The sequence below is a fragment of the Monodelphis domestica genome, chromosome 1 (genome assembly GCF_027887165.1).
Source record: "Monodelphis domestica isolate mMonDom1 chromosome 1, mMonDom1.pri, whole genome shotgun sequence".
Taxonomy (NCBI): domain Eukaryota; kingdom Metazoa; phylum Chordata; class Mammalia; order Didelphimorphia; family Didelphidae; genus Monodelphis; species Monodelphis domestica.
The window spans coordinates 84,349,246-84,375,748 of NC_077227.1; the positions used below are offsets into that span (position 1 = coordinate 84,349,246).

General features: G+C 35.5%; 1 protein-coding gene across 2 annotated transcripts in view; it reads right to left on the minus strand.

Moving 5' to 3' along the window:
* HECTD2 (HECT domain E3 ubiquitin protein ligase 2) overlaps positions 1-26,503 on the minus strand; it is a 126,597-nt gene that overhangs the window by 69,974 nt on the left and 30,120 nt on the right. For both annotated transcript variants that reach the window (XM_007478819.3, XM_007478820.3), the window contains exon 3: positions 17,616-17,745. In XM_007478819.3, coding sequence (XP_007478881.2) covers positions 17,616-17,745 — 130 coding nt within the window. The remainder of the gene's footprint in view (positions 1-17,615; positions 17,746-26,503) is intronic.

Here is a 26,503-nt window from a genome sequence, read left to right on the forward strand (position 1 = left end):
GTCTCCCAGAAAAACCAGAGATAAACAATAAACTCGATATTATCCTACAGGAGATTATAAAAGAAAATTGCCCCCAAGTTCTGGAGCAAGGGGGCAAAATAGAAATAGAAAGGGTTCATAGAACACCCTCTATACTAAATCCGCAAAAGACAACCCCCAGGAATGTAATTGCCAAATTCAAGAGCTTCCAAGAAAAGGAGAAAATCCTACAAGAAGCCAAGAAGAGGAGCTTCAGATATAAGGGGGCTCCCATAAGTATCACACACGACCTAGCGGCTAACACACTAAGAGACCGCAAAGCATGGAACACGGTATTTAGAAAGGCAAGAGAGCTGGGTCTCCAACCAAGAATCAACTACCCAGCAAAACTGACTATATATTTCCAGGGGAAAGTACGGGCATTCAACAAAATAGAATATTTCCAAGCATTTGCTAAAAAAAAGACCAGAATTTAGTGGGAAATTTGATATCCAAGCACAGAAAGCAAGAGAAACATGAAAAGGTAAATATGAAATAAAGGGAAAAGGAGATAAATCTCATTTTTTTCTTTAAGTCAAACTCTCTTCTATAAGGACTACATTTACATCAAATTATATATATTAATATGTGGGGAAAATGTTTTGTGTAACTCTCAAAAATTGTAGCATCATAAGAGTAGTTAGAAGAAACATGCATAGGGAAAGATTGGGGCATTAAGAAGATTTGGGGAAAGTGGGGGCAAAGAAAGGAAAAGGGAGGGGGGGAACCATAGATAACACTAAGATTTACTTCAAGAAATGGGGGGGGGACTTAATAGAATAATCTTTCCCATATAAAGATACACATGGGAAGGGGAGGGGAAGAACTCTCATATGAGAAGGAGAGGAAGAGAGTGTGAAGTGGAATTACTTAAACCTTACTCTCAGTGAAAGCAAATCTGAGAGGGAAGAACATCTAGATCCAGTGGGATCCTGAATTCTATCTTATTCATTAGGGCAAGAAAGAAAGGAAAATTAAGGAGGGGGAGGGGGAAGGGAGTATAAAAAGGGAGGGAAGGAGAGGGGGAAGGGGAAGGAAGCATAAAAAGGGAGGGGCTAGAAAGGGAAGCATCTCAAGGGAGGGGACTAGGGGGACTGACCTAAAGTAAATCACTGGTTCAAAAGGAGATAGCTAAAGAAGAAAGGTCAGAACTAGGGGAAGTTATCAAAATGCTAGGGAATCCACAAGTGATAATCAAAATTTGAACGTGAATGGAATAAACTCACCCATAAAATGGAGACAAATAGCAGATTGGATTAGAACCCAAAACCCTACCATCTGTTGTCTTCAAGAAACACATATGAGGCAGGTTGACACTCACAAGATTAGAACTAAAAGTTGGAGTAAGACCTTTTGGGCCTCAACTGATAGAAAGAAGGCAGGAGTTGCAATCATGATATCTGACAAAGCCAAAGCCAAATAGACCTGATCAAAAGGGATAGGGAAGGTAAATATATTCTGTTAAAAGGGAGTATAGACAATGAGGAAATATCACTAATCAACATGTATGCACCAAACAGAATAGCATCCAAATTTTTAATAGAGAAACTAGGAGAATTGAAGGAGGAAATAGACAGTAAAACCATATTAGTGGGAGACCTGAACCTACCACTATCAAATTTAGATAAATCAAACCAAAAAATAAACAAGAAAGAGGTAAAAGAGGTGAATGAAATCTTAGAAAAATTAGAGTTAATCGACATATGGAGAAAAATAAATAGGGATAAAAAGGAATACACCTTCTTTTCAGCCCCACATGGCACATTCACAAAAATAGATCATACACTAGGTCACAGAAAAATGGCACTCAAATGCAGAAAAGCAGAAATAATAAATGCAGCCTTTTCAGATCACAAGGCAATAAAAATATTGATTGGTAAGAGTACATGGAGAGCCAAATCAAAAATTAATTGGAAATTAAATAATATGATACTCCAAAATCGGATAGTTTGGGAAGAAGTCATAGAAACAATTAATAATTTCGTTAAAGAAAAACAATGGTGAGACATCCTTTCAAACCTTATGGGATGCAGCCAAGGCAGTACTTAGAGGAAAATTCATATACCTGAGTGCATATATTAACAAATTAGGGAGGACAGAGATCAAGGAATTGGAAATGCAAATCAAAAAACTTGAGAATAAACAAATTAAAAACCCCCAGAAGAAAACCAAACTAGAGATCCTAAAAATTAAGGGCGAAATTAATAAAATCGAAAGTGACAGAACTATTGAGCTAATAAACAAGACTAGAAGCTGGTACTTTGAAAAAACAGACAAAATAGACAAAGTACTGGTCAATCTAATTTAAAAAAGGAAAGAAGAAAGGCAAATTAACAGCAACAAGGATGAAAAGGGGGATCTCACCTCCAATGAAGAGGAAATTAAAGCAATCATTAAAAACTACTTTGCCCAACTATATGGCAATAAATATACCAACCTAGGTGATATGGATGAATATTTACAAAAATATAAATTGCTTAGACTAACAGAAGAAGAAATAAATTTCTTAAATAATCCCATAACAGAAAAAGAAATCCAACAGGCCATCAAAGAACTTCCTAAGAAAAAATCCCCAGGGCCTGAAGGATTCACCAGTGAATTCTATCAAACATTCAAAGAACAGCTAACTCCAATACTATACAAACTATTTGACATAATAAGCAAAGAGGGAGTTCTACCAAACTCCTTTTATGAAACAAACATGGTACTGATTCCAAAGCCAGGCAGGGCAAAAACAGAGAAAGAAAATTATAGACTAATCTCCCTAATGAATATAGATGCAAAAATCTTAAATAGGATACTAGCAAAAAGACTCCAGCAAGTGATCAGAAGGGTCATCCACCATGATCAAGTAGGATTTATACCAGGGATGCAGGGCTGGTTCAATATTAGGAAAACTATCCACATAATTGAACATATCAACAAGCAAATCATCTAGAACCACATGATTATCTTAATAGATGCAGAAAAAGCCTTTGATAAAATACAACACCCATTCCTACTAAAAACACTAGAAAGCATAGGAATAGAAGGGCCATTCCTAAAAATAATAAACAGTATATATCTAAAACCACCAACTAATATCATCTGCAATGGGGCTAAACTAAATCCATTCCCATTAAGATCAGGAGTGAAACAAGGATGCCCATTATCACCTCTATTATTTGACATTGTATTAGAAACACTAGCAGTAGCAATTAGAGAAGAAAAAGAAATTGAAGGCATTAAAATAGGCAAGGAGGAGACCAAATTATTGCTCTTTGCAGATGACATGATGGTCTACTTAAAGAATCCTAGAGATTCAACCAAAAAGCTAATTGAAATAATCAACAACTTTAGCAAAGTTGCAGGATACAAAATAAACCCACATAAGTCATCAGCATTTCTATATAATTCCAACACAGCTCAGCAGCAAGAACTAGAAAGAGAAATCCCATTCAAAATTACTTTAGACAAAATAAAATATTTAGGAATCTATCTCCCGAGACAAACACAGGAACTATATGAACACAACTATAAAACACTTTCCACACAACTAAAACTAGACTTGAACAATTGGAAGAACATTAACTGCTCATGGGTAGGATGAGCCAATATAATAAAAATGACCATCATACCCAAATTCATCTATCTATTTAGTGCCATACCCATGGAACTTCCAAAATTTTTTTTTTACTGATTTAGAAAAAACCATAACAAAGTTCATTTGAAAGAACAAAAGATCAAGGATATCCAGGGAAATAATGAAAAAAAAATACAAAGGAAGGGGGTCTTGCAGTCCCAGATCTCAGACTATATTATAAAGCAGAGGTCATCAAAACAATTTGGTACTGGCTAAGAGACAGAAAGGAGGATCAGTGGAATAGACTGGGGGCAAGCGACCTCAGCAAGACAGTATATGACAAACCCAAAGATTCCAGCTTTTGGGACAAAAATCCACTATTTCATAAAAACTGCTGGGAAAATTGGAGGACAGTGTGGGAAAGATTAGGTTTAGATCAACACCTCACACCCTACACCAAGATAAATTCAAAATGGGTGAAGGACTTGAACATAAAGAAGGAAACTATAAGAAAATTAGGCGAACACGGAATAGCATACATGTCAGACCTTTGGGAAGGAAAGACTTCAAAACCAAACAAGAATTAGAAAGAGTTACAAAATGCAAAATAAATAATCTGGAATACATCAAATTAAAAAGTTTTTGTACAAACAAAACCAATGTAACCAAAATCAGAAGGGTAGCAACAAATTGGGAAACAATCTTCATAAAAACCTCTGACAAAGGCTTAATTACTCAAATTTACAAAGAACTAAATCAATTGTACAAAAAATCAAGCCATTCTCCAATTGATAAATGGGCAAGGGACATGAACAGGCAGTTCTCAGCCAAAGAAATCAAAACTATTAATAAGCACATGAAAAAATGCTCTACATCTCTTATAATCAGAGAGATGCAAATCAAAATAACTCTGAGGTATCACCTCACACGTAGCAGATTGGCTAACATGACAGTAAAGGAAAGTAATGAATGCTGGAGGGGATGTGGCAAAGTGGGGACACTAATTCATTGCTGGTGGAGTTGTGAATTCATCCAGCCATTCTGGAGGGCAATTTGGAACTATGCCCAAAGGGCATAGAATACATGTGATACACGTAGAATACATGTGAGTCAAGAATACATGTGATAACCAGTGGAATCGTGTGTCGGCTATGGGAGAGGGAAAGGTGGTGGGAGGGGGGGGCAGGGAGGAAAAGAAAATTATCTTCATTTCCAGTGAATAATGTTTGGAAATGACCAAATAAAATAATGTTTAAAATTAAAAAAAAAAAAGAAAAAGTCAATGACTCCAAAACATCTTCAAGCAAAGTCCCCAAGAAAAAGGAAGCTTAAACCTATATTCAACTAGAATTTTTGGAAGATATAAAATAAAAATTTTAAATGAGTTTATAAATAATATAATAATACTAGAAATAATTGGAAAGGAAATGAAAGATTTGGAGTAAAGTTTTGGAAGGAAAATAAACAGGGGCCCTTTTCACTGTATCAAAGAAATGAGGAATGTTAGTGCTTAGGACTACACAGGAACTAGGGCCTTTCCTCGGTAAAGATGAATGCACAGACCAGGAGAAGAATAGCAACACTCTCCTAGCATCACTTTGAAATACTTTGAAAGCACCAAAAACTTGCAGAATCACAGAACTATCTCTGAAAACAGCAGCATGAAAAAGGCTGAAACTTGGGAGAGTGCTTTTCCACTCCAGGTGAGCAGAGCCAAACTTCAATAACAAAAAGTTCAAAGTAAAAAAATAGCCTGGAAAAATGAGTCCCCCTCCTCCCAAAAAAAGACCTTGACCATAAAAAAGCTACTATAATGGCAAGGAAGATCAAGATATCAACTCAGAAAAAAGACAACTATGTGAAAACAACTATAAAAAAGCCTAATTGGACCTAAATCCAACAAGAATTCATGAAAGGGTTAAAGAAAGAGTTAAGAATGGTAGAGGAAAAAATAGAGAAAGAAATGAAAATCATGGAACAAAATTATGAAAAGAAACTAACAACTTAGTAAAAGAGGAATAAAAGAAATTGAAGAAAATAACACCTTAAAAATAGAATTGGCCAACTAGTAAATGAGGAACAACAATCCAGTGAAAAGAAGAATTCATTTAAAAAGCAAAATTGGTCAAGTGGGAAAGGAGCTACAAAAATTCACTAAAGAAAAGAACTTTTTAGAAGGCAGAATTAGCCAAGTGGAAGAAGTACAAAAGCTCATTGAAGAAAATACTTTCTTAAAACAGAATTGGGCAAGTGGAGCTAATGATTCCATGAGACATTTAAAAAAAACAACAATAAAACAAAGTTAAAAGAATGAAAAAAATCAGAAGAAAATGTGAAATATCTTACTTAAAAACAACTGACGTGGAAAGTAGATTGAGGCGGTATAAATAAGAATTATTATACTACTTGAAAGCCAAAATCATGTGATGATAGACATCAAAAAAATTATATAGGAAAATTGCCCTGATATCTTAGATCCAGAGTGTAAAATAGAAATTGAATCCAATGATCACCTCCTAAAACAGATCCCAAAATGAAAACTCCCAGTAATATTATAGCCAAATTCCAGAGATCCCAGGTCAAAGAGAAAAAATTGCAAGGCAGAAAGAAACAATTCAAATACCATGGATCCACAATCACAATCACACAAGATTTAGTAGCTTCCACATTGAAAGAGCAGAGGGCTTGGAATATGATATTCTGGAAAGCAAAGAAACTAGGACTACAACAAAGACTAATCTACCTAGCGAAACTGTGTATAATCCTATGGGGAAAAATATGAATATTTAATGAAATAGAGGACTTTCAAACATTTCTGTGAAAAGATTAGAATTGAAAATAAAATATGACACTCAAAGATAATACTCCAGATAAGTATAAAAAGATAAACATGAGTCATCATATAGGACTTAATAAAGTCAAACTGTTCATATTCCTATATGGGAAATTGACACATGTAACTCTTTTTTTTTTTTTAAACACTTACCTTCCATCTTGGAGTCAATACTGTGATACTGTGTATTGGCTCCAAGGCAGAAGAGTGGTAAGGGCTAGGCAATGGGGGTCAAGTGACTTGCCCAGAATCACACAGCTGGGAAGTGTCTGAGGCCAGATTTCACATGTAACTCTTAAGAACTTTATTATTAGGGGAATTAGAAGAGTTTACATAGAGGAGAAGCATGTGGGTTAATTATATTGGAATACTCTCCAAAAGAAAATGAATGAATAAGAGGGGTGCATTGGGAAAGAGGGGGAAGGGAGAGGCAAAATCAGGAAAACTTTCTCACATAAAAGAGGCACAGAAGAAAGGTTTTACTATGCAAAGAAAAATGGAGGAGGTGGCAGGTAAAGCCTGAAGCTCCCTCTCATTAGAACTGGTTAAAAGTGGGAAGCACACACACACACACACACACACACACACACTCAGTTGTTTATAGAAATGAAGAATAAACAGAAGAATACAAGATAAAGGGAAATACAGTTAGTGATCATAACTGTGAATATGAATGGGATAAAATCATCCATAAAATGGAAATGAATAGCAGAAATGATTAGAAATTAGAATTGAACAATATATTGTTTTATAAGAGACACACATGAAACAGAGACACCCAGAGTTAAAATAAAAGGCTGAAGCAGAATCTAATATCATTTAGTTGCAATAAAAAAGGCAGAAACAGCAACCAAGATCTCAGACAAAGTAAAAGCAGAATCATATCTAATTAAAAGAAATAAGCAGGGAAGCTAAAAGGTACCATAGGCAATGAAGTAATATCAAACATTTTCTGATAAGGGCCTCATTTCTTAAATATTTAGATAACTGAGTTAAATATAGAAAAAAGAGCCATCTCTCATTTGAAAAGTACAATACAAACCAGATATGAATAAGTAGTTTTCAGAAGAGGAATAAAAACTATCTATAGACATGTGAAAAAATGTTCTACATCACTATTTAGAAAAATTAAAACTAAAACAAACCTAAGATATTATCTTACTTACATTAGAAATGGCAAATGTTGGAGGGAATGGAAAGAAATAGGTACATTGTGAACTGGTCCAAAATTTTTAGAGAACAGCTTGGAACTATGCCTAAAGGGCTATAAAACTGCGTGCCCTTTGATTCAGCATTACCACTACTAGCTCTGTAGTGTTTGAAGAAAAAGGAAAAAGAACTCTATGTACAAAAATATTTATAGCAGCTCTTTTTTTGTCATGGCAAAGAACAGGAAATTGAGGAGTGCTCATCAATTGGAGAATGGCTAAAAAAGTTGTGGCATATGATTGTGGTGGAGTATTATTTATTGTGCTATAAGAAATGATTGGGGGGAGGTTTCAGAAAAACATGTTAAGACTTGTATGAACTGAGACTAAATGAAGTGAGAAGAACTGGGAGATCATTGTGTATAGTAATAACGATGTTGTAATGATAATCAACTGTGAAAGACTTGACAACTCCAACCAGTACAATGATCCAAGGCAGTTCTAAAGGACTCATGATGAAAAAATGCTATCTACCTCCAGGGAGAGAACTGATAAAAGCTCTGAGTGCAAAATGAAGTATAATTTTCTCACTTTATTTTTTGTAATATAGCTAATATGGAAATATATTTTGCATGAATTCACATGTAAAATTTCTATCATAAATCTTGCTTTTTCAGTGGGTATGGGATAGGTGGGAGGAAGGAGAGAATTTGCAACTCAAAATTTAAAAAGAAAAGAATGTTACAAATAAATCAATAATAATTTTTAAAGTTTTTTTTAAAGAAACAATGAAAGAAAACCACCCAAATCTCTTAGAACCAGAGGGCAATGTGAAAAGACAAAATACCGATTATCTCCTGAAACTCCAAAATGATAACTCTCATAACAAAAATCCAGATCTTTAATGTCAAAGAAAAAAGTACCTTGAGCAGTAAAAAAAGAAAAGAGTTCAAGTACCAAGGAGTCATGGACAAGGCAAGATAATAATAAAACCATGAATAGCTTATACCCCAAATGGAATGTAATTCTACAGGGGAAAGTGGATTTTTAATGAAATAGAGGACTTTCAAGAATTCAAAGTGAAAAGAATAAAGCTGAATAGAAACTTTAAAATGCAAACAAAGGGATTAAGATAATTACAAAATATACCCCAAAAAAGCAATAATTCAGGAAAGAATTAAAGATGAACTATTTACCTTCTAAAAGGAGGAAATCATGCATGTCTCTTTGGAATTCCAGTATTATAAGGAGTCATAGAGGGAGTTAAATAAGCAATTTAGTTGCTTATTTAAAAAAAAAAAGGTTAAATAAGCAGAAAGCCTGGAGTGGTTTTCTTAAATTTTGATGATCTTAAAAGAAAAAAGAAAGTGGGGGGTAGAGTGAGAATACATTCAGATTGGAAAAGAGGAATAGGGTAAGGAAATTATCTTACAAAATTGGAGTGGAGAATTATAGAGCAAGCAGGAAGGGGAAATGATTAATACCTGAACTTCACTTTCATTTGAACTAGTAAGGAGGATAAAATGCACAGACACACAGAATTAGACAAAGAAATAAATTTAACTCAATAGTGAAACAATTAGAAATGGCAGAAGAAGAGAGGAAAATAAAAGTAAGGATAGATTCAGGGACAGATAAATCATAAGGAAAACAAACTCTAACCTCTAAAAGTGGATTCTGAATAAGTGTTGCAAAAGGAAAGAAAGATAAGTTAAATTTTTACAATTTAGTTCTAAGTGAGAGAGAAAAGGAGCAGGGGAAAAGAAGCAGACTACATCAAGCATGAAGCATTAGTGCTGAGCACACTCCTTTCTCACTCCCCTCTTTGAAAAGAGATGGCAAGGAATAAAAAGAGGAAAATAAAGAAGAGAACAGAGTGAAAGAGAATAAACTACATCAATATGCATGGGATGAACTTATTAATAAAGTGAAAGAGGCTAGAAGAATGGATTAATAAGCAAAGTTAAAAAAATGCTGTTTGTAAAAAATACACTTGAAATAAAGATTCATACTTAAAATAAGAGGCTTTTGTGCTATTATGCTTCAGCTTAACTAAAAAAGGCAAGAGAAGCAATCATGATCTTAGATAAAGTAACAGTAAAAATATATTTGATTAAAAGAGATAAAAACAAATTACATTGTGCTAAAAAGAATCATAAATGATGGATTAATTTTAATAGCTGATATCAATGCATGGAATAGCATCCAAAGAAATTGCTATGAGGAACAGGAAGAAATAGACAGTAAAATTATAATAGTAGAGGATCTCAGTTGATTCCTTTCAGACTAAGACATAACTAAAAAATAAACAAGAAAGGAGTTAAGGCATGAACAGAATAATAGAAAAGATATATATGACAAATTTCTGGCAATTATAATGGGAATAGTAAAGTCATATTTTTAGCTATGTATAGCAACTTTACTGAAACTGATCATTTATTGGGGCAGAAAATCCTTATTAACAAATAAAAATGGAAATATTAAATAACTTTTACTAATCACAATGCAATAAAACAATATACAATAGCCACTGAAGAAAGGATTAGATATTAAAGACTAAATATTTTAATCCTAAAAGACTTGTAAGTTAAAGAATAAATCACAGAAACATTAATTTCATTCAATATAATCACAATATTCAAACAATATAGCAAAATCTGGGGATACAGCCAAAGCATCCTTAGAGGAGAATTTACATTGATAAATGTTATCAATAAATTTGGAATATAATTTTTAAAACCCTAGAACATCAACAAATTAAAAGCTTCCAATTAAAAATAAAAATAGAAATTCTGAAAATCAAGGGAGATGAAAAAGTTGAAAATAAAAAACCCTTACTTAATTAGTAAGTAAAGCTAGAAATTAGCTGTTAGAAAGAAAAAACCCCAGTAAAATAGAAAAACTATTACATAATTTGATTTAAACAAAAAAATAAGAAAGCCAAATAACCACTATCAAAAATGAAAAACAGTAATTCACAACAAATGAAGATGAAATATGGGACAATATTCCAATATCCTGTTTTTTAAAAAGTCAGGAAAATAAACTAGGAAGATCAAAATAGAGAAAATTATAAACTAATATCCCAAACGAATATTACACAAACATTTTAGATAAAATATTATCAAATAAGCTTTAGCAATGTATCTTAAAAAGTATACACTCTAAGGAGGTTGGCTCTTTACCAGAAATGCAAAGCTGTTTCAATATCAGGAAAGCTATAAAAATGACAGACCACATTGAAAACAAGAACAATAAAAATCACATATCATTGGTTGTAGAAGAAGCTTTTGATAAGATACAACACCCATTAGTCTTGAAAACACTAGAAAACACAGCAACGTATGCATCTGGCCTCAATGACAATTAACTTATAACTAAAACTAAGATCCAGAATCATCTGGAGATAATTTAAAGGCTTTTTCAGCAAGGTTAGGGGTAAAGCAAGGCTTTCCATTATCATTATTGCTATTCAACTTAGTGATAAACATTTTAGCTAAAGCAATAAGATGAGAAAAAGAAATTGAGGAAATAAGCATATATAAATATAAAGTATAAACAATTATCAGTTTTTATAGATGGCATAGCAGTTTACTTAAAGAATTCTAGGCACTCAACTAAAAATTAATTAAAACTATTAAGCAAAGTTTTAGGATATAAAATAAGCCCATGCAAGACATTAGCATTTCTTTAAACTACCAAAAATCTAGTACAAAGAAATAAGAAGAGGAATTCCATTTAAAGGACTACAGAAAATACAAAATATTTGGGAGTCTACCTGCCAAGAAACTCACAGGAACTATACAAACACAACTGCAAAACAGATCAATGAGATACACCAAAATAATAAGAAAACTATTAATTGATCATGGGTAAGCCATACGAATATGGTAAAAATGATACTACTGGGGGCAGTTGGGTAGCTCAGTGGATTGAGAGCCAGGCCGAGAGAGGTCCTAGGTTCAAATCTAGCCTCAGACACTTCCTAGCTGTGTGACCCTGGGCAAGTCACTTAACCCCCATTGCCTAGCCCTTACCACTCTTCTGCCTTGGAACCAATACCCAGTATTGATTCTAAGATAGAAGGTAAGGGTTTAAAAAAATGATACTACTATTTAAATTAATTTGATTTTCAATTCAATACAATGAAATCATCAAAATATTACTTTTTAGAGCTGTAAAAATAGTGAATTTCATCTGGAGGAACAAAAAGTCAAGAAACTGAAAGGAAATAGTGAAAAAAAGTGAGAAGAAAGGGGGCCTAGCAATATCAGATCTCAAACTATAGGGTAGGATTTGTTAAGACATGTTCAATGATAACAAAGGTGATTAAAGTGGAAAAACAATCTGGAATTGAATTGGTTTACCACTGAGATCGGGAGCAAAGACAATAAAATCAATATGTTGGTGATGGCATAGGAAGAATTAAGAGGGTCAGGGGAGGGACAAGGGGAGATCAAAGTGAGGCCCAATTGTTTTATGCTAGAAATAATGGTGAGAAAGGTAAAAAATAAAATGTAAGTAATTCCATTAATTAGTGCATTATTGGAATAGTAAGTTAGTCACTTTTCTTTGTGTAAAAGGAAGGTCATAGATTAAGATTGAGAAGGTGGAGAGAGATATTTGAGGAAAACAAAAAACGACAAAAAAATTTTTTAAAAGAAAAGGTGAAGAGTCTACTTTGGTAGATGGCAAGGCTAGACAAACTGGGCTCTACAATATAAACAATTCATGTATATGGATGGAAGAAATACTTAGCTCTGAAAAAAATGTCTTGCTAGTGCTAGACAAAAGTGATCCAGAGTACTACTGCATTCTATCTTAATGAAACTGGAGTTAAGTAAAAAGACAGAATCCTTTTCCTCACATTAGTGAATGAAAGCCAAAATACAGGATATGACATTCAGCTATTAAGGGGAGGAGGAAATGGTAATTCACAGCTGTTCTAATGTCCCTGAATATCAATGTATTGTTTCCAGAGATGGCTTCTTGCTTGTTCCCAAAGATGGATATTAAAAATAAGACTCAAAAGGAAGCAATCAATAACTATGACGAAGACAGATGACATTAAACTCAAACTGGTTTTAAAAATAGAACAGGCATGTCTTTCTTTTTAGCACATGTAGACTTGTTTGAAATATAGGATTTAGCAATGCTGTGAAATAACCTATAATGCACTTATCAGTTGAAAACCCGTCATTTTAGTTTTCTTTCAGCCAATACTTGAGAACGTTGTGTGCTGAATTGATAAGCAGTGATCATTTTTCCTTTCTTTTAATATAGTGTTGCCAATTTTAGTTGGTTGCTTAGAAACATTAAGTAAAAACACTTAAAATGAGTACAGGAAGAATAAGGGCTGTGGTAGGAGCTGGCAGTATTATGAAAATTATAAGAAATATAACCATAATGTATTATAAGGTAGGATTGTTAGTCAAATTTACCAAATTACTATTGACAAGAAAACAGTATAGGCTTATTAGTACAGGAGAACTGGAGATAAAAACAATTTTCACAAATACATAGGCCAAAATTTGAAATTAGCTATGTAATAGAGAATTTCTGGCCATTTCTATGAATATATGAGATAGTAAATATGGAAAGGGCATGAAGCTAGTATAAGGAAAGTTGCAGGCAGCATGGCATTTTAGCTATAGAGGAAGCAAAGGTTTTCCCCAGTCTCTCTTATTTTCATTCTAAAGAGAATTTCTAATGACCAAATTTGCTGTTAGAGTTTCCAAATCTAAGGAAAGTTGTGAACTCTAAATGTTATCCCATGAGAAAGAATTTACGGTTGAATATAGCTTAAAATTTATTTTATTTTTATGATGACAAGTTTTTAATGTATTGTGATGTGTGTGCCTCATACATGACAGACACAATAATTGCATTAAACTGAAAGTAACCATAAAAGAGACAATGAGATAAAATCAATCTTGAAAAAAGAAAAGTCCAAATAAAAGTAACCTCTGAAACTAGAATTTATAATAGTCATTGAAAACTAAATTCATAAGGAAATATGTATAACTAAAATACAATTATCTTTTTTAAAAATTAGTTTATTTATAATTTAATTTTCAGTGAAAACTTTTACAAGAACTAACAATTATCAAAAGTGACTACTTGTTACCAATTATCAAGTGATAATTGAATATAAGTGATAGTAAGTGAATAAGTGAAGAGCCACCATTGGCACAGGGGAGACATCGACAGTGATTGGTAGATGTGAGAACTGAGGGGAGGGAACTTAGATGGTTTCCTTAAAGATATCGGGGTCTGAGGACAGAGGGGAGGTTTTGCTTTGAGCGAGGTGGCTCTGAAGGAGGACTGAGGAGGTTGCTCTGTGGGAGGACCAGGAGAGAAGGCTGGCTCTGAAGGAGGAGAATTCTCTGGAAACATTTCTTGAAAGGAGGCTCTCTTGAAGGTGGAGCCTGAGGTTGGCATGAGAAGCCTTACCTAGAGAGATCTTGGGTGAGTGATAAAACCAACTGACTGATTTATTCATTCTTATTCCTTTCTTACTTTCTCTCTTTTTCTATTGATTAATCAGTGTATTATAAATTAAATTTCTCTATAAAACCCAGTTGGCTTGGGCATATTCATAAATTGGGAATATATTCCCTGGCGACCATCTTATATTTATATAAAACCAAGACACAGTAGAAAACATATTTCAGCGGTCATAATTGTTATATATTTCCCTTGCTCCCAAAACATTTTAATTATCACAGTTTATGACCCCCACTCTCTTATCTACAACTATTTAACACTCAAAACTATTTTAAATCTAACACTAGTTACTTGGAGGCTTCAACAGATGTGTGATCAAGTAAGCTGGAACAGATGGAGAAGAATAAGAGAAGTTAGGGGTTAGGACAGAGGGAAATGGGGCCAAATTCCCCCCCATGAAGAATCCATGTTGAACAGATAGTAGGATTGATAGAGAGAGATGGTTAATGAATCCTGATGGAATCAAAGAAGTCAGAGGGATAGAGATAAAAGAGACCATAAGATTCTGAGACCTTAGAATTTATGGTTCAGATTTCTTATTTTACACATCAGGAGCTGAGGAGAGAGGTTCAGTGACTAGCTGCTACAGGTCATAGAGAAGGTAAATAGGAGAGCTAGGCTTTGAACCCAGTGATCTTTTCATTGTTACACGCTTCTATTTTGTTAATGTTGTTCAGTGTGTTCAACTCTTTATGACTGCCTGGATAGCACTTTCCATGAGGTTTTCTTAGCAAAGTTAGTGGAATGGTTTGCCATTTCCTTCTGCAGTGGGCTAAGACAAACAAAAGTTAAGTGACTTGCTCTGGATCACTTTAAGTGTCTGAGGCTGGATTCAAACTCACATCTTCCTGACTCAAAGCACAGTATTCTATCCACTCAACCATCTAGTTACTCCCTTCTATTTTCCATGCCCCTTGCTGAATATGGGATCTTTTACAGAAAGACAAGTTGTGCCCCTGGGGTCTGCCTGTGGAGTACAACTTTGTGCTACCTCTAAGGGAGACAGTTTTCCCCTGAATTTTATAGAATCTGGCAAGGGGAACAGTGGATTATTAGACCAGTGTCTCTTTGTCTTTTCCTCAAAAAGTCCCATTAGTTAGATCCAGGAAATGGAATAAAGTGTCAACAAAGGACAGGGGTTTGAAAGAATCCTCAAAGAAAAAGAAATTATTAGGAGTTGTATATAATTAGGAATTCTGACACCTGATATATCCAGTTGAAAATACCTGGGATGCAGACAGAAAAGATACGTTAGGCATCAGGGAACAGAGTCCCATGAAGAGATGGGAGAGAGGAAAGACTCCAGCATAGTCAGGTAGACAAAGATGCCTAGAACTGATTGCTAGAGAGGTTGGTAGAGGAGGCTAAGCATGGGAAAGACTGCCTATAGTTTGGAAAAGTCTAAAACTTCCTAATGGGCCAGTACATTCTAATACTGCAGAAAATCCTATGCATAGCATAAGTCATAGTCACACAGCTATAGAGTTAGAAGGGACCTCAGAGGCCATATAGTCCTACTGTTCTTTTTATAGATAAGGATACTGAAGCTTAGGGAGGTTAAGGGACTTGCCCAATGTCACACAGGTAGCAAACATCAGAGGTCAGATTCAAACCTAGGTTCTCTTGTTGCAGAGCAAACAGTCTTGCCTGCCTGGTAGAATGAGACAAGGTATACCAAGGCAGTCTGACTTACTTGGAAACAGCTGGGCTGGAAGGATGAGAAAGTCTGTTCCCCAAAGGATCAGCGTGTTCTCCTGAAGCATAACCAATAGCATAGCCACCAAACCAAATTTCCAAGCCAGGAAGGCAATGAAGGTGGATAAGTGCAATAGGCAGAAGGCATGGCGAGGGGTAAGAGGGACTCAAGTGAAGGATTCTTAGGGTGATCAAATGAGCGGGCAGGAGCAGTCATGCACTGCAGGTTTAGACCTCCAACCCAGGAGTGAAGCATACATTTCCAGTTAGCAATCTTTTCCTCTCTATTTACAGATACAAAACTCCATTCTATTGGCCCTGGGCCCTCACTATTCAAGGTGAGGTAGAAGTTTTTAAATGTAGTCTTGACAAGGCATTTGCACAACAGTGAAACATATTTTATACATGCTTATTCTCCAACCAGGAACTAGAAAATAGGTGTGCCTATGCAGAGTCCTTTTTAACTATTTTCTCACCCTTATCTGATTTGGTGTATTTTAGGAGATAGGGGTAGGGATATTTGTGTTGCAAATCTTAAATCATACTTTCAGCTACAAACTACCCAGAAAAATCATCCAACAATTTTCTAGATTAACTCTCTGGAGGTCATTATTTGAACTGTTCAAAAACTCTTTATATTGCCATTCACTTAGTATTTACCATACTGTCTTGCCCTGGAACAGTTCATGTACATATATTATTTCTTCAATGAGATTATTAACTCACTAAGGGTCATCAAATGATTAATCAACAAATGCATTCATTGCCAATGCCAGGCACTGTGCTAAGCACTGGGGTTATATGTATAGAAGTAAGACAGTTATTGCTCTTAAAAAGCTTACATGCTATTAGAGGCAAATATATATATACCAATAGAGGAAAAGGGGCAAAAACTAGGAAAAAGACGGCATTGACTTTTATTCTTCAATGAATCGCACCTAGCCCCCTGAACAATACTTGGCCTCTAATAGGTGCTAAATCAATATGTGGGGATAGGCTGAAAAAAGCAACTTGATCTATTACATGGAAGGCACCAAGGGTTAGAAGGTTTCGACTCAAGTACTGAGTCTCTATAATCTTAATCAAGATTTTTATAACTTCTTAGTAAGTCTAACTGCCATCACTAAAAAATGAGGGGTTGGCCTAGCTGATGCCTAAAATCTCTTCCAGTTCAAAGACTTTGATTCTCTCTGATTCACTCACTTTTCCTTTGCCATTCTTTTCAGTGAAAGGTTTTTGGCAAAGTGAGTAAAAATAAAAGCTCTAGAAGAAAGGAAAGGAAGACTAAGGGAAATGAGACATAACGTTAGTTTGTTGTCCCCGATAATTTTCTTGTATTTCATTTTTTGCTATTGCATTACTGGCACCAATGTTATAATACACTTATATTTAACAGGGTAGAAGTACTTTATGGTTGCAGAAGTCATATAAATATTGTGAGTCAGAGCCCTAACTTTAAAATTTGGGACTAGAGAGTAGGAGCTTCTCCATGAAACAATTCTAGTAGGCTAGAGAGACCACTCCTACATGGCTACAAACTTAATGTGCTCTGTGGCTGTGACCTAGATAGTTGGAGAGGGTGGAGTTGGGGGTTAGAATGTAAGAAGGCAGTGGCAGTAATAGCAAAAATATATGACTCTCTATATATAGATATATCTGTAACAATATATTCTGCCTAGAAAATTTCATGGTGTCTAAAGCATATAAATCTGCTGCTAACTGCATGGCTATTTTAAGTTTGAAAATCTTTTCAAAAGGTCAGAGAAAATGATAAATACTAATAGAATCACTAGATATATTAGTTACTGGCACAGTTTCAGAATCTTAAAACCAAAGTTATGTTTTATTTTACCATTCTTGATGTTAGGTATAACAGGTTGTGGGGGTGAGCTTCTCTTTTCAGCCACTTCTTTCTTCTGGCTAATAGCTGAAATGGAACTGCTGAAGGCAGAAAGCTGGCCTTTGGCTCCTCTCTCCACCACCTGCAAATAGAAAGGCAGTCATTGTAGCAAGTTTTTTGTTTGTTTTTTCAATATGCTTAAATATCTATCACTTTAAATAATTTTTCCATGAACTGCATCACAGAGATATTTACAATAAGTTTCTTAATTTGAAACTAGGTATATCCGATGCTTTAATATGTATAATTACTAAATTTTTTGCTGGAAGCAAACTATTTCAAATTAGGTAATACAATGAAAATTTTCATTAACACTGTCCGATTTAAAATCAATTGCTGTTGATATCTGAGAAAAGATATATGAGAAATTAGACTGATTACAAATTTGCACTGACCAGATGTTATTTTAGGGAGTTATCAAAGGGCAACCACTCCCTCCCCTGTCCTACATACACATTTAGGGGCCAGATCTGTAACTTCAGTGAAGAAATTCTCCCACCAATGCAAATTAGCCCTTGTATGCCATTTCATCTCAGAGTTGTGTGAAATGCCTCATGAGACAGATGAAGTGACTGCCCAGGGTCACATAAACAGTTGTGGGTCAGAAGTAGGAGTTGAAGTCAAGATTTCCTGAGTCAGAGACCAGTTATTTATCCGCCACTAAATAGCCACCTCTCACATTGTGATTATTGTTAATATTAACATTCAGATGGTACTCTGTCAATCAAAATTTAGAGTCAGAAGGAAGCATAGAAGTGATCTTAGTTTGATCCTTTAGTTTTATTAAAGACTATTCCTAATGCTGATGTCTAGTAAAAGGTTTTTGATTATAAAGTAAACTCCCTCAAGGCTGAACGAAAATTTCTCCTAGGCAATATAGCTTCTCTAGATAAAAGATTGTACCTAGTTAAGAGGGTATAGATCCAGAGGCAGCAAGGTAGCATAGTGGATAGAGTGCCAGACCTGGTGTTGGGAGGACCTGAGTTCAAAACTGGCCTCAGACACTTTGAGCAATGTGACCCTGGACAAATCACTTAACCCCAACTGCATAGTCCTTTATACTTGTTATCAATTCTAAGACAGAAGGTAAGTGTTTTCTTTTTAAAGAGTATATATAGGTTCAGTAGTCAGGCTACCAAATATGAATGACTGAAATCAATGTGCATATATCATAAAATCCACTCACTAATGTATTTTACTATATTTAATTCAGTATTAAATTAACAGTGGATATTTGATTTGCCTCTAATTTGTGAACAGAGAGCTAGGTAAGGAATAAATCTGAGTTTTGTGAGTGTTCTCCTAGTCACGTATGCCATGCCTCAGCCTGCTTACTGGATTGTTGAAGTAAATTGCCTTCTTGACAAATTAATTCTAAACATCTCTCATTCTAGCTCCCCCTGTCAGGGACCCTTCTTATTACTCTTGGCCAGAACACAATTTGATTGGCGTGTTACTGTGGCTCTCAGCTTCCTAAATTTATTCAAAAAGGCTCCTTGTAACTAAAGAGTGTTACATTTGCCACAGCAATTTTATCATGATCTTTCATTTTCATAACAACTAATTAGTGGGTTCCAGTCTAAACCTGCCAATCTTCTATAATTTATCAGAGGCTTTCAAGAGTGACCAGATATTGTTTTGTTTTTCTTGAATACATTAAAACCCACCTGAGCAAATGGATCAATTATTAAGCCAACTCAATGAGGGGTCCTTTCTAACTAACAGTGGTTTCTTTATTCTTTATACCTTACTATGGAATCTTTTGAGTTTTATAGTGCTATTTGGATGATATCTGGATCATATTCTGGAGCTACCTCATGAAATGAACTTTCTTAAAGTTAAATGGAAAGAAGCCAAGGATTTAACTTCCAGAACAATAACCACAATAACATATACTAAATCATAACTCCACCTAAACTGTGTTCTTGGCCTGGCTTTTTATGCCTCATTCCCATTTACCATTTGGGCACTGGCCTTACACTCATTGTTGCCACCAATGCTGCCCCATAATGAACCCTACTAGACTCAAAGTATTTCTTTTCATTTGCGGTCAAGCCAGGTATTAGTTTTTATAATGACTAGTTCACAGGAATTCAGTTTCTAGGAATTTGTACATTGCAATAATTTCCCTAATCAAATCAATTATGTTGGCCCACAGTTTGTTATAATGGGATTTAAAAACAGTATTTTAATATCCTGTTAACAATACAATATATGGTATTACTAAATGGACAATGGAGGAAACTTAATTCTAGGCATACACAGGAATAAGGGATGATTACATGTAAGAGGAAATAACTAAGGAAAAATGGTGAAATAATTGGCATTAAAACAAGTCTTTAAACTAGCAAAAGGAATAAACAGCAACAGCTTACTCAAAAGAATCAAATTTAACTGAAGATGAAAAATTCAGAATGAACTGAGCAAGAATGTTTCCAAGCTAGTTTAGGTATATTATGTGTAATTTGTTTCTAAACTATCAATAGGGTTCTGAGGCCAATTCTGAGGTAATATTTTGAAAATTATTTATGAATACACTGAAATATAATTAAGGATAGTATAGGAGATTGAGCAGCTTATATATTGATTTCAGGGTATGACTTATAAAGGTAGAAATATCATCAATTTTGTCCTGAAGGGAATGCAGCAAAAAAGCCAGGAGTTACTGGCAGATATGCATGAATATGTGTATATGTGTGTGTGTGTGTGTGTGAGATACATATACAGGCAGCTGGGTGGCACAGAAGAAAGAGTGATAGACCTGGAGTCAGAAAGACTCATCTATCTTCCTGAGTTCAAATTTGACCTCAGATTATTACTAGCTATGTGACCCTGGGCAAGTCAATTAACCCTATTTGCCTCAGTTTCTCATCTATGAATTGAGCTGGAGAAGGACATGGCAAACTACTCCATATGGGGTCACAAAGGATCAGACATGATGGAAAAATAACAAAAATATGTAATTAAGGAAGGAATGTAGAATAGATGGAGAGACTAATAGCCCTATCTCCTTTACTCAGACTTAATCTTGGCCCTTAGGTTCATTTAGATGTCTAATTGGAAAGTATCATGGGAAAAATAGAAATTGCATTGTCTCAGCTCTCACATAGCTTATGTGGAGTTTGCTGGTTGAGCCAATGAGTAAGTCTCCCTTTCCAGGGTTTACTAATTGCTGCTTCACAGTAGTTGGTAGCAAAAAGCAGCAGATGGCCCTAAAGAGACTGACAACTAGCAATTGATAGCCAGAGAGTAGTCCAGCAACCACGAGACTAATTATTGAGTACTTTCCTTCTTTCTCTCTTTGGGAAGACAAATCTCTGAATTCTTGAGGTTGAGGTTATTCTCAAAGGCTTGCAAATTCTCCTTCTCTGCTAGAAGATTATGTTGACAGCATGCTTCCAGAGACATCTCTCTTCTTAAAATGAGAGGAAAGGGTTTAATAATATTGTCCAAGACATGAATGTTAAAGTTGTACAGGTACCATGGATTTCTCTATGACATGTCAAGATATGAGTCCTGGGTTGGGGCCTGTTCATATACACAAGCTTCTCCTACTACCTCTCTGCCCTCATCATAACCCAGGGCTGCTGTTTTAGTATGTCCTCTGAACATAAAAAAGGCAAGAAATTGTAAGTAGTGTTATTTCACTCTTATAGAACAGACCAGACAAGTGATTATTCCTATAAGAGTCCTCTAAAAGAGTTCTAGTCAACCAAATGATCTTAGGGGCATGTTCATTCTTTAATCAAATGATCTTAACTAGGATCATCTAACTAGAAGCAAAAGGGTGACTAACAAAACTGATTTTGGGCAGCCTTAGTCTCTGGAACCTAATCTGGAGTAGTCTTTGTCCTCTTAATATATCAAATGGGCATGTCCATACTCTTTACAGGGAGAGGTGTTTAAAAAAATTTTTTTAAAGCTCCAACCTATAAGAGCTCATCAAATTAGTAGACAGAATAATTCTCCTGATCAAACCTCCTTATACTTCCCTCAAGTCTAAATATCCTTCTCTGCAACTTTTATAAATCACTTAGTTCTCTTAAAAAAATAGCAGACATTGAAGCAAGGAAACTGAGGAAAAGAAAGGGAATATAATTTACTCAGGGTAAAAAAGTAATCAAATGGTGAAGATGGACACAGCTTTTTAATGTATTTTGATTCACAGGTCTAAGTAATAAATAGTAAAATGATGTCTATAGGGCATTTCCCTGGAGAAGTAAGGATATAGATGATGTTATTGTATTTCTGCTCAGCACATATGATAAGACTCAACAATGTTTTATGCAGTTACATTGATTCTATCATAACTACAAGTATCCTCTTAACCTATCTTTAAAGTAGGTGGCAAGTCTAAGTATTAAATCAGAGAACTACACTTAGGTAAAGATAATAATTCATGGAAGCTTATGATCCATTAAAAGAGTGTAGAGAGAAAAGCATGCATGGCCGATGATACAGTATTGTGGTGGGCAGTGTTGGACTCTGAATCAGGGAGACCCTAGGTTCAATCTTCATCTCAGACACTTATTTTGTAGCTGTTCCACCTTGGGTAAATCATTCAACCTTTCTGTGCCTCATCTGTAATGTGATAAGAGTGAGCCTGAAGTCCCCTAAGGTGCCTATCAATTTCAAATCTATGCTTTGATGATATCAAGTATCATAAAGTATCACAAAACTCAGAGAGGAATGCATACATAGTAGGATGAGGATCATCAATAGTGTAAAATGCTGTAAAAAGAGCAAGAAAGATAAAGATTTAAGAACTTCTTTCCTCTTTCCACTTCCTCACAACCTAAAAGAAGAGTTCTACACTGGAGAAGTATATAGCTGCTTTCCCAGGACAAGAAAGCAAAAAGCCCAACAAGGCAGGGCCCACAAACTAGTCCACTGACTTGATCTAGGACCTATTTAGAGATTAGCCTCCTACTATAGTCTCCTTTCCCCCAGCAACCTTATGCAACATTTGACCTCAAATCTACCTAGTCATATGCAGAGAAAACAAAGTTATTTGAAGGTAGAACTATACTCAGGAAGCTCAAATTCATCAAAATGAGAACACTTAAGCAGAAATTTTTCCCTAGCTTTCACTCTATCCTCTCCTAAGCCTACAGAAAACAGTAGACAGTAAACCTCTCCAGAGAATTTAAGAATGGAGTGAGCTGAAATAAGTGCCAATATCTTGGGATGAAGCATAAGTCTTGAATCGAGGTCTTCCTGGCTCTAAAATTTCATCTCTATGAACTCTGACAAACTTCCAACAATAATTGTATTTTAAATTTATTTTAAGGCAAAACAAGTTGAATTAGAGCCTGAAAACAAAATCTAGAAAATTATAAAATTTTTGATTATCCAACTTGGGACTCAGCTATCTCTAAAGCAAAGCTGAGAAATTATCTAGTCCATTTTGAAAATAAGGAAAATGAAGGTCAGAAAAGGGAAATAACCTTGACCAAGATTGAATAGCTAATTAATTGCACATCTAGAACTAGAACTTAACCCTCCTGCTCTTCCATCAATGTATAGAAAATCAAGTTGAAAGCTCCAAGAAAAAGTTAAATTCTTTCATACAGGCTACTCTTTCTGGTTTGAATATCATGCTGATGTTATAGATGTTTACATTATCGATTATGTTTACATTATCAACAACATTCAAACATCTCTATATGAACCCATGCATGGTGGATAGGGGCAAGCTGAAATATACAAGGTGTCTCAAAAATGACAGGCTGGTCCTATGCTGAGGTATGCTACACAGAGAGCTTCTAATGGTATTCTTGCAATGTCAGAAGAAAGCATGGAAGGTCTCTGGAATGGTACATGAATTCCCCCATCAGAATAAGATAGGCTAGCATGGATGCATTCCCTGCTTTTGCATTGCTGGAGGGATCTTCCTTATCTATGAGTTCACAGATCATTTAAGAATCGGTGTGTTCAGAGTGAGTATTATCTCAGTACACCTATATAACAGTCGCAGATCTTGGCTTAAGAGATTGGGGGTCAGGGAAGAACCAAGTAAGTCTTGCAATCTTGCTTTTCTAGTCATTGGATTCTACTAAGGGGAAGAGCTAATACCTGTCAGCCATGCTAAATATGAACATTTCTGGCAAGAGTGGGTGGAGAGAATTCTCTATTTTCCTTTCCACAGGAAAGGGGTTATAATTCCAGGCATAATGACCAACTAGTGAATAGAGAAAACAAGAAGCTCCTACCATTGATTTTATTCTTAAGAGGTAAGGGATTTACAGAGATTCCTTCAGGTTGCTTCATGAGCAGGAAGGTAACTGCATGGCCATTGCATTCATTAGATATTTAACATTATTATAACAATAAAAAGAAGAATAAAGCATTTATATAGTACTTTAAAATTCACAAAGCATTCCATATACATCTCATTTGATTCTTAGAACAATCCTGTAAGGTGGATGTTATCATTTTACAGATGAAGAAATGGAGGCTGAAAGAGGTTAAGTGAATTGCCCAGGGTCATACTGCTAGGAGATGTGTAAGGACAAGATTCAAACTTGGGTCTTTCTTCTCCAAGTCCCTCGCAGATAATTATATTTTATACACACTTGTTAGGAAAAAAAATCTTTAAAGGGGCCTTAGGCTGATAACTGAAGAAATATCCTCATATTCCTTTTTCCTAACATTTAGGAGATGGTTTTTCAAAATTTAAAATGTTAAAGGGTTCAGTCACACTGTGCTACAGTGTTTTCACTTATACCTAGTGAGAAATAATATTTTACCCTAAGATAAAAACTGTTAGCAACTGATATTTTGCCAGGAACTTGGAGAAGTATGTTTTGACAGCTTAACTATTCTAAATTTCAGCTCAAAACTAAATCTATTAGTCTAACATCTAAAATAAGAGCCACCATTTTGCAAATTTTGAAAATTATAACAATTTGTCATTTTTTTATGATCTTAATAACAACAGGGTTGTTTTGAGGATCAAATGAGATAATATATGTGGAGTGCTTTGTGTTTTTAGAGAGCTACATAAATGCTATATTATTGTTATTATTACATCTCAATAGTGGCTAGAGTATATACTATCAAAAGATTCAAATCATTCCTTGGTTTACATTCTTGTGTTCCCAAATTTTTCATGAGTATATAATTTTCTTCCTTTTGAGATCCAAAGTTTCTTATTATGAGAGAAAGCAAAAATTTATTCTATAATCTCATCTATATAGGCAAGGAAATAATTTTAGACAAGTATTTATTAATAGCAAATATGTATATTTCTATATATTAAAGATCATATTTAAACATAAACAAGTTGGAGGGGAAGAGTCAAGATGGCGGTGTAGAGGCAGTGAAAGTACAGACCTCTGAAAATCCTTCCTTAACCAATTACAAACTAAATGCTCCTAGGGGACTGAAAATCAAACTTAAAAGCAAGACAGAGCCAAGGAACCCTCCTGCTGGACTCAACTTAAAAGGTAAGCCCCCAAAAGCCTGATATTGAGAACACTCCGGTTAAGAGGAAGGAAGAAGGAAGGTCCCAGGACCCCTCCCCCACCTAGAGCACTAAGCAGCTGGAACCTCTGAGCCGGCGAAGGTGCTGGTCTGGAGGGAGTACCTTGCAGGCAAAGCTGTGCCAGGCTCAGAGTGTCCAACACAGGCAGTGGAGAAACAGAGAAGAAACGCAGAGTGCAGGGCAAGCAGCCTACTTGCAGCAGCTGAGACACTCAGCCAAAGTAAAAATAAATCTAGTTAAAAGACATAGGGAAGGTAATTATATCCTGATAAAAGGCAGTATAGACAATGAGGAAATATCGTACTTAACATGTATGCATGTGTGCCAGAACCAGCAAGTGAGCAAGGGGCACCTCTAGAGTGAGCAAGGGGCACCTCTAGGTCCTTTGGAACTGACTAGGACTGCCGGAGACCTACCCCTGAAAGCAGTTAGACCTGAAGCCCTGGCACACGAGGAAGCTCAGACCTTAGGTGCTCAGAGCCAGTGTGCGCCAGAACCAGCAAGTGAGCGAGGGGCACCTCTAAAGAGAGCAAGGGGTACTTCTAGGTCCCTGGGAGCTGACTAGGACTGCCGGGGCCCTACCCCTGAAAGCAGCTAGACCAGAAACCCATGTGGGCAGAGGAGCACAGACCTTGGGCGCTCCTAGGAAGGTAGCACAGAGAAGAACAGCAAAGGAATGCGGAGATTCGAGAGCTTGCCTCAGGCAAAATCCTTGCTCCTTAACTCCATACACAGAGAACCTGCCCATCTCACTCAGATTTCTGACTAAAAAGGGAAGGTAAAACATCCATAGTGATGGATAATTGTGCACAGGAGTCTCAATATCCTTCCAAAAAACAAAACAAAAAAAAGACAGTGACCCTCGTAAATTTTTATGGAGGAAAAACCAGGCTACAGAGGAAATGAAGGACGAAATTCAAACAAAGGCAAAACTTTCTTTAAAAAATGGAAATTGTCCACAAGCTCTGGAAGAATTTAAATTGGAGCTTATCAAAAAGATGGAAGCCTTCTGGCAAAAGAAGTGGGAAATGGTTGAAAAAACAACAACAACAAGAAATCATAGCTGAATACTAAAAGGTTAAAGCAGAAAACTAGGTCTTACGGACCAGAATTGAGCAACTAGAAACCAATGATCTTGCAAAACAGCAAGAATTAATAAAGCAAAGTCAAAAGATGGACAAAGTAGTAGAAAACATAAAATATCTCACTGACAAGGTGACAGATCAGGAAAACAAAGGAAGGTGAGCCAATTTGAGAATCATTTGTCTACCTGAAAAGCCAGAAATAAACAGAAATCTTCACATCATACTACAAGAAATCATCCAAGAAAACTGCCCTGATTTTCTTGAATAAT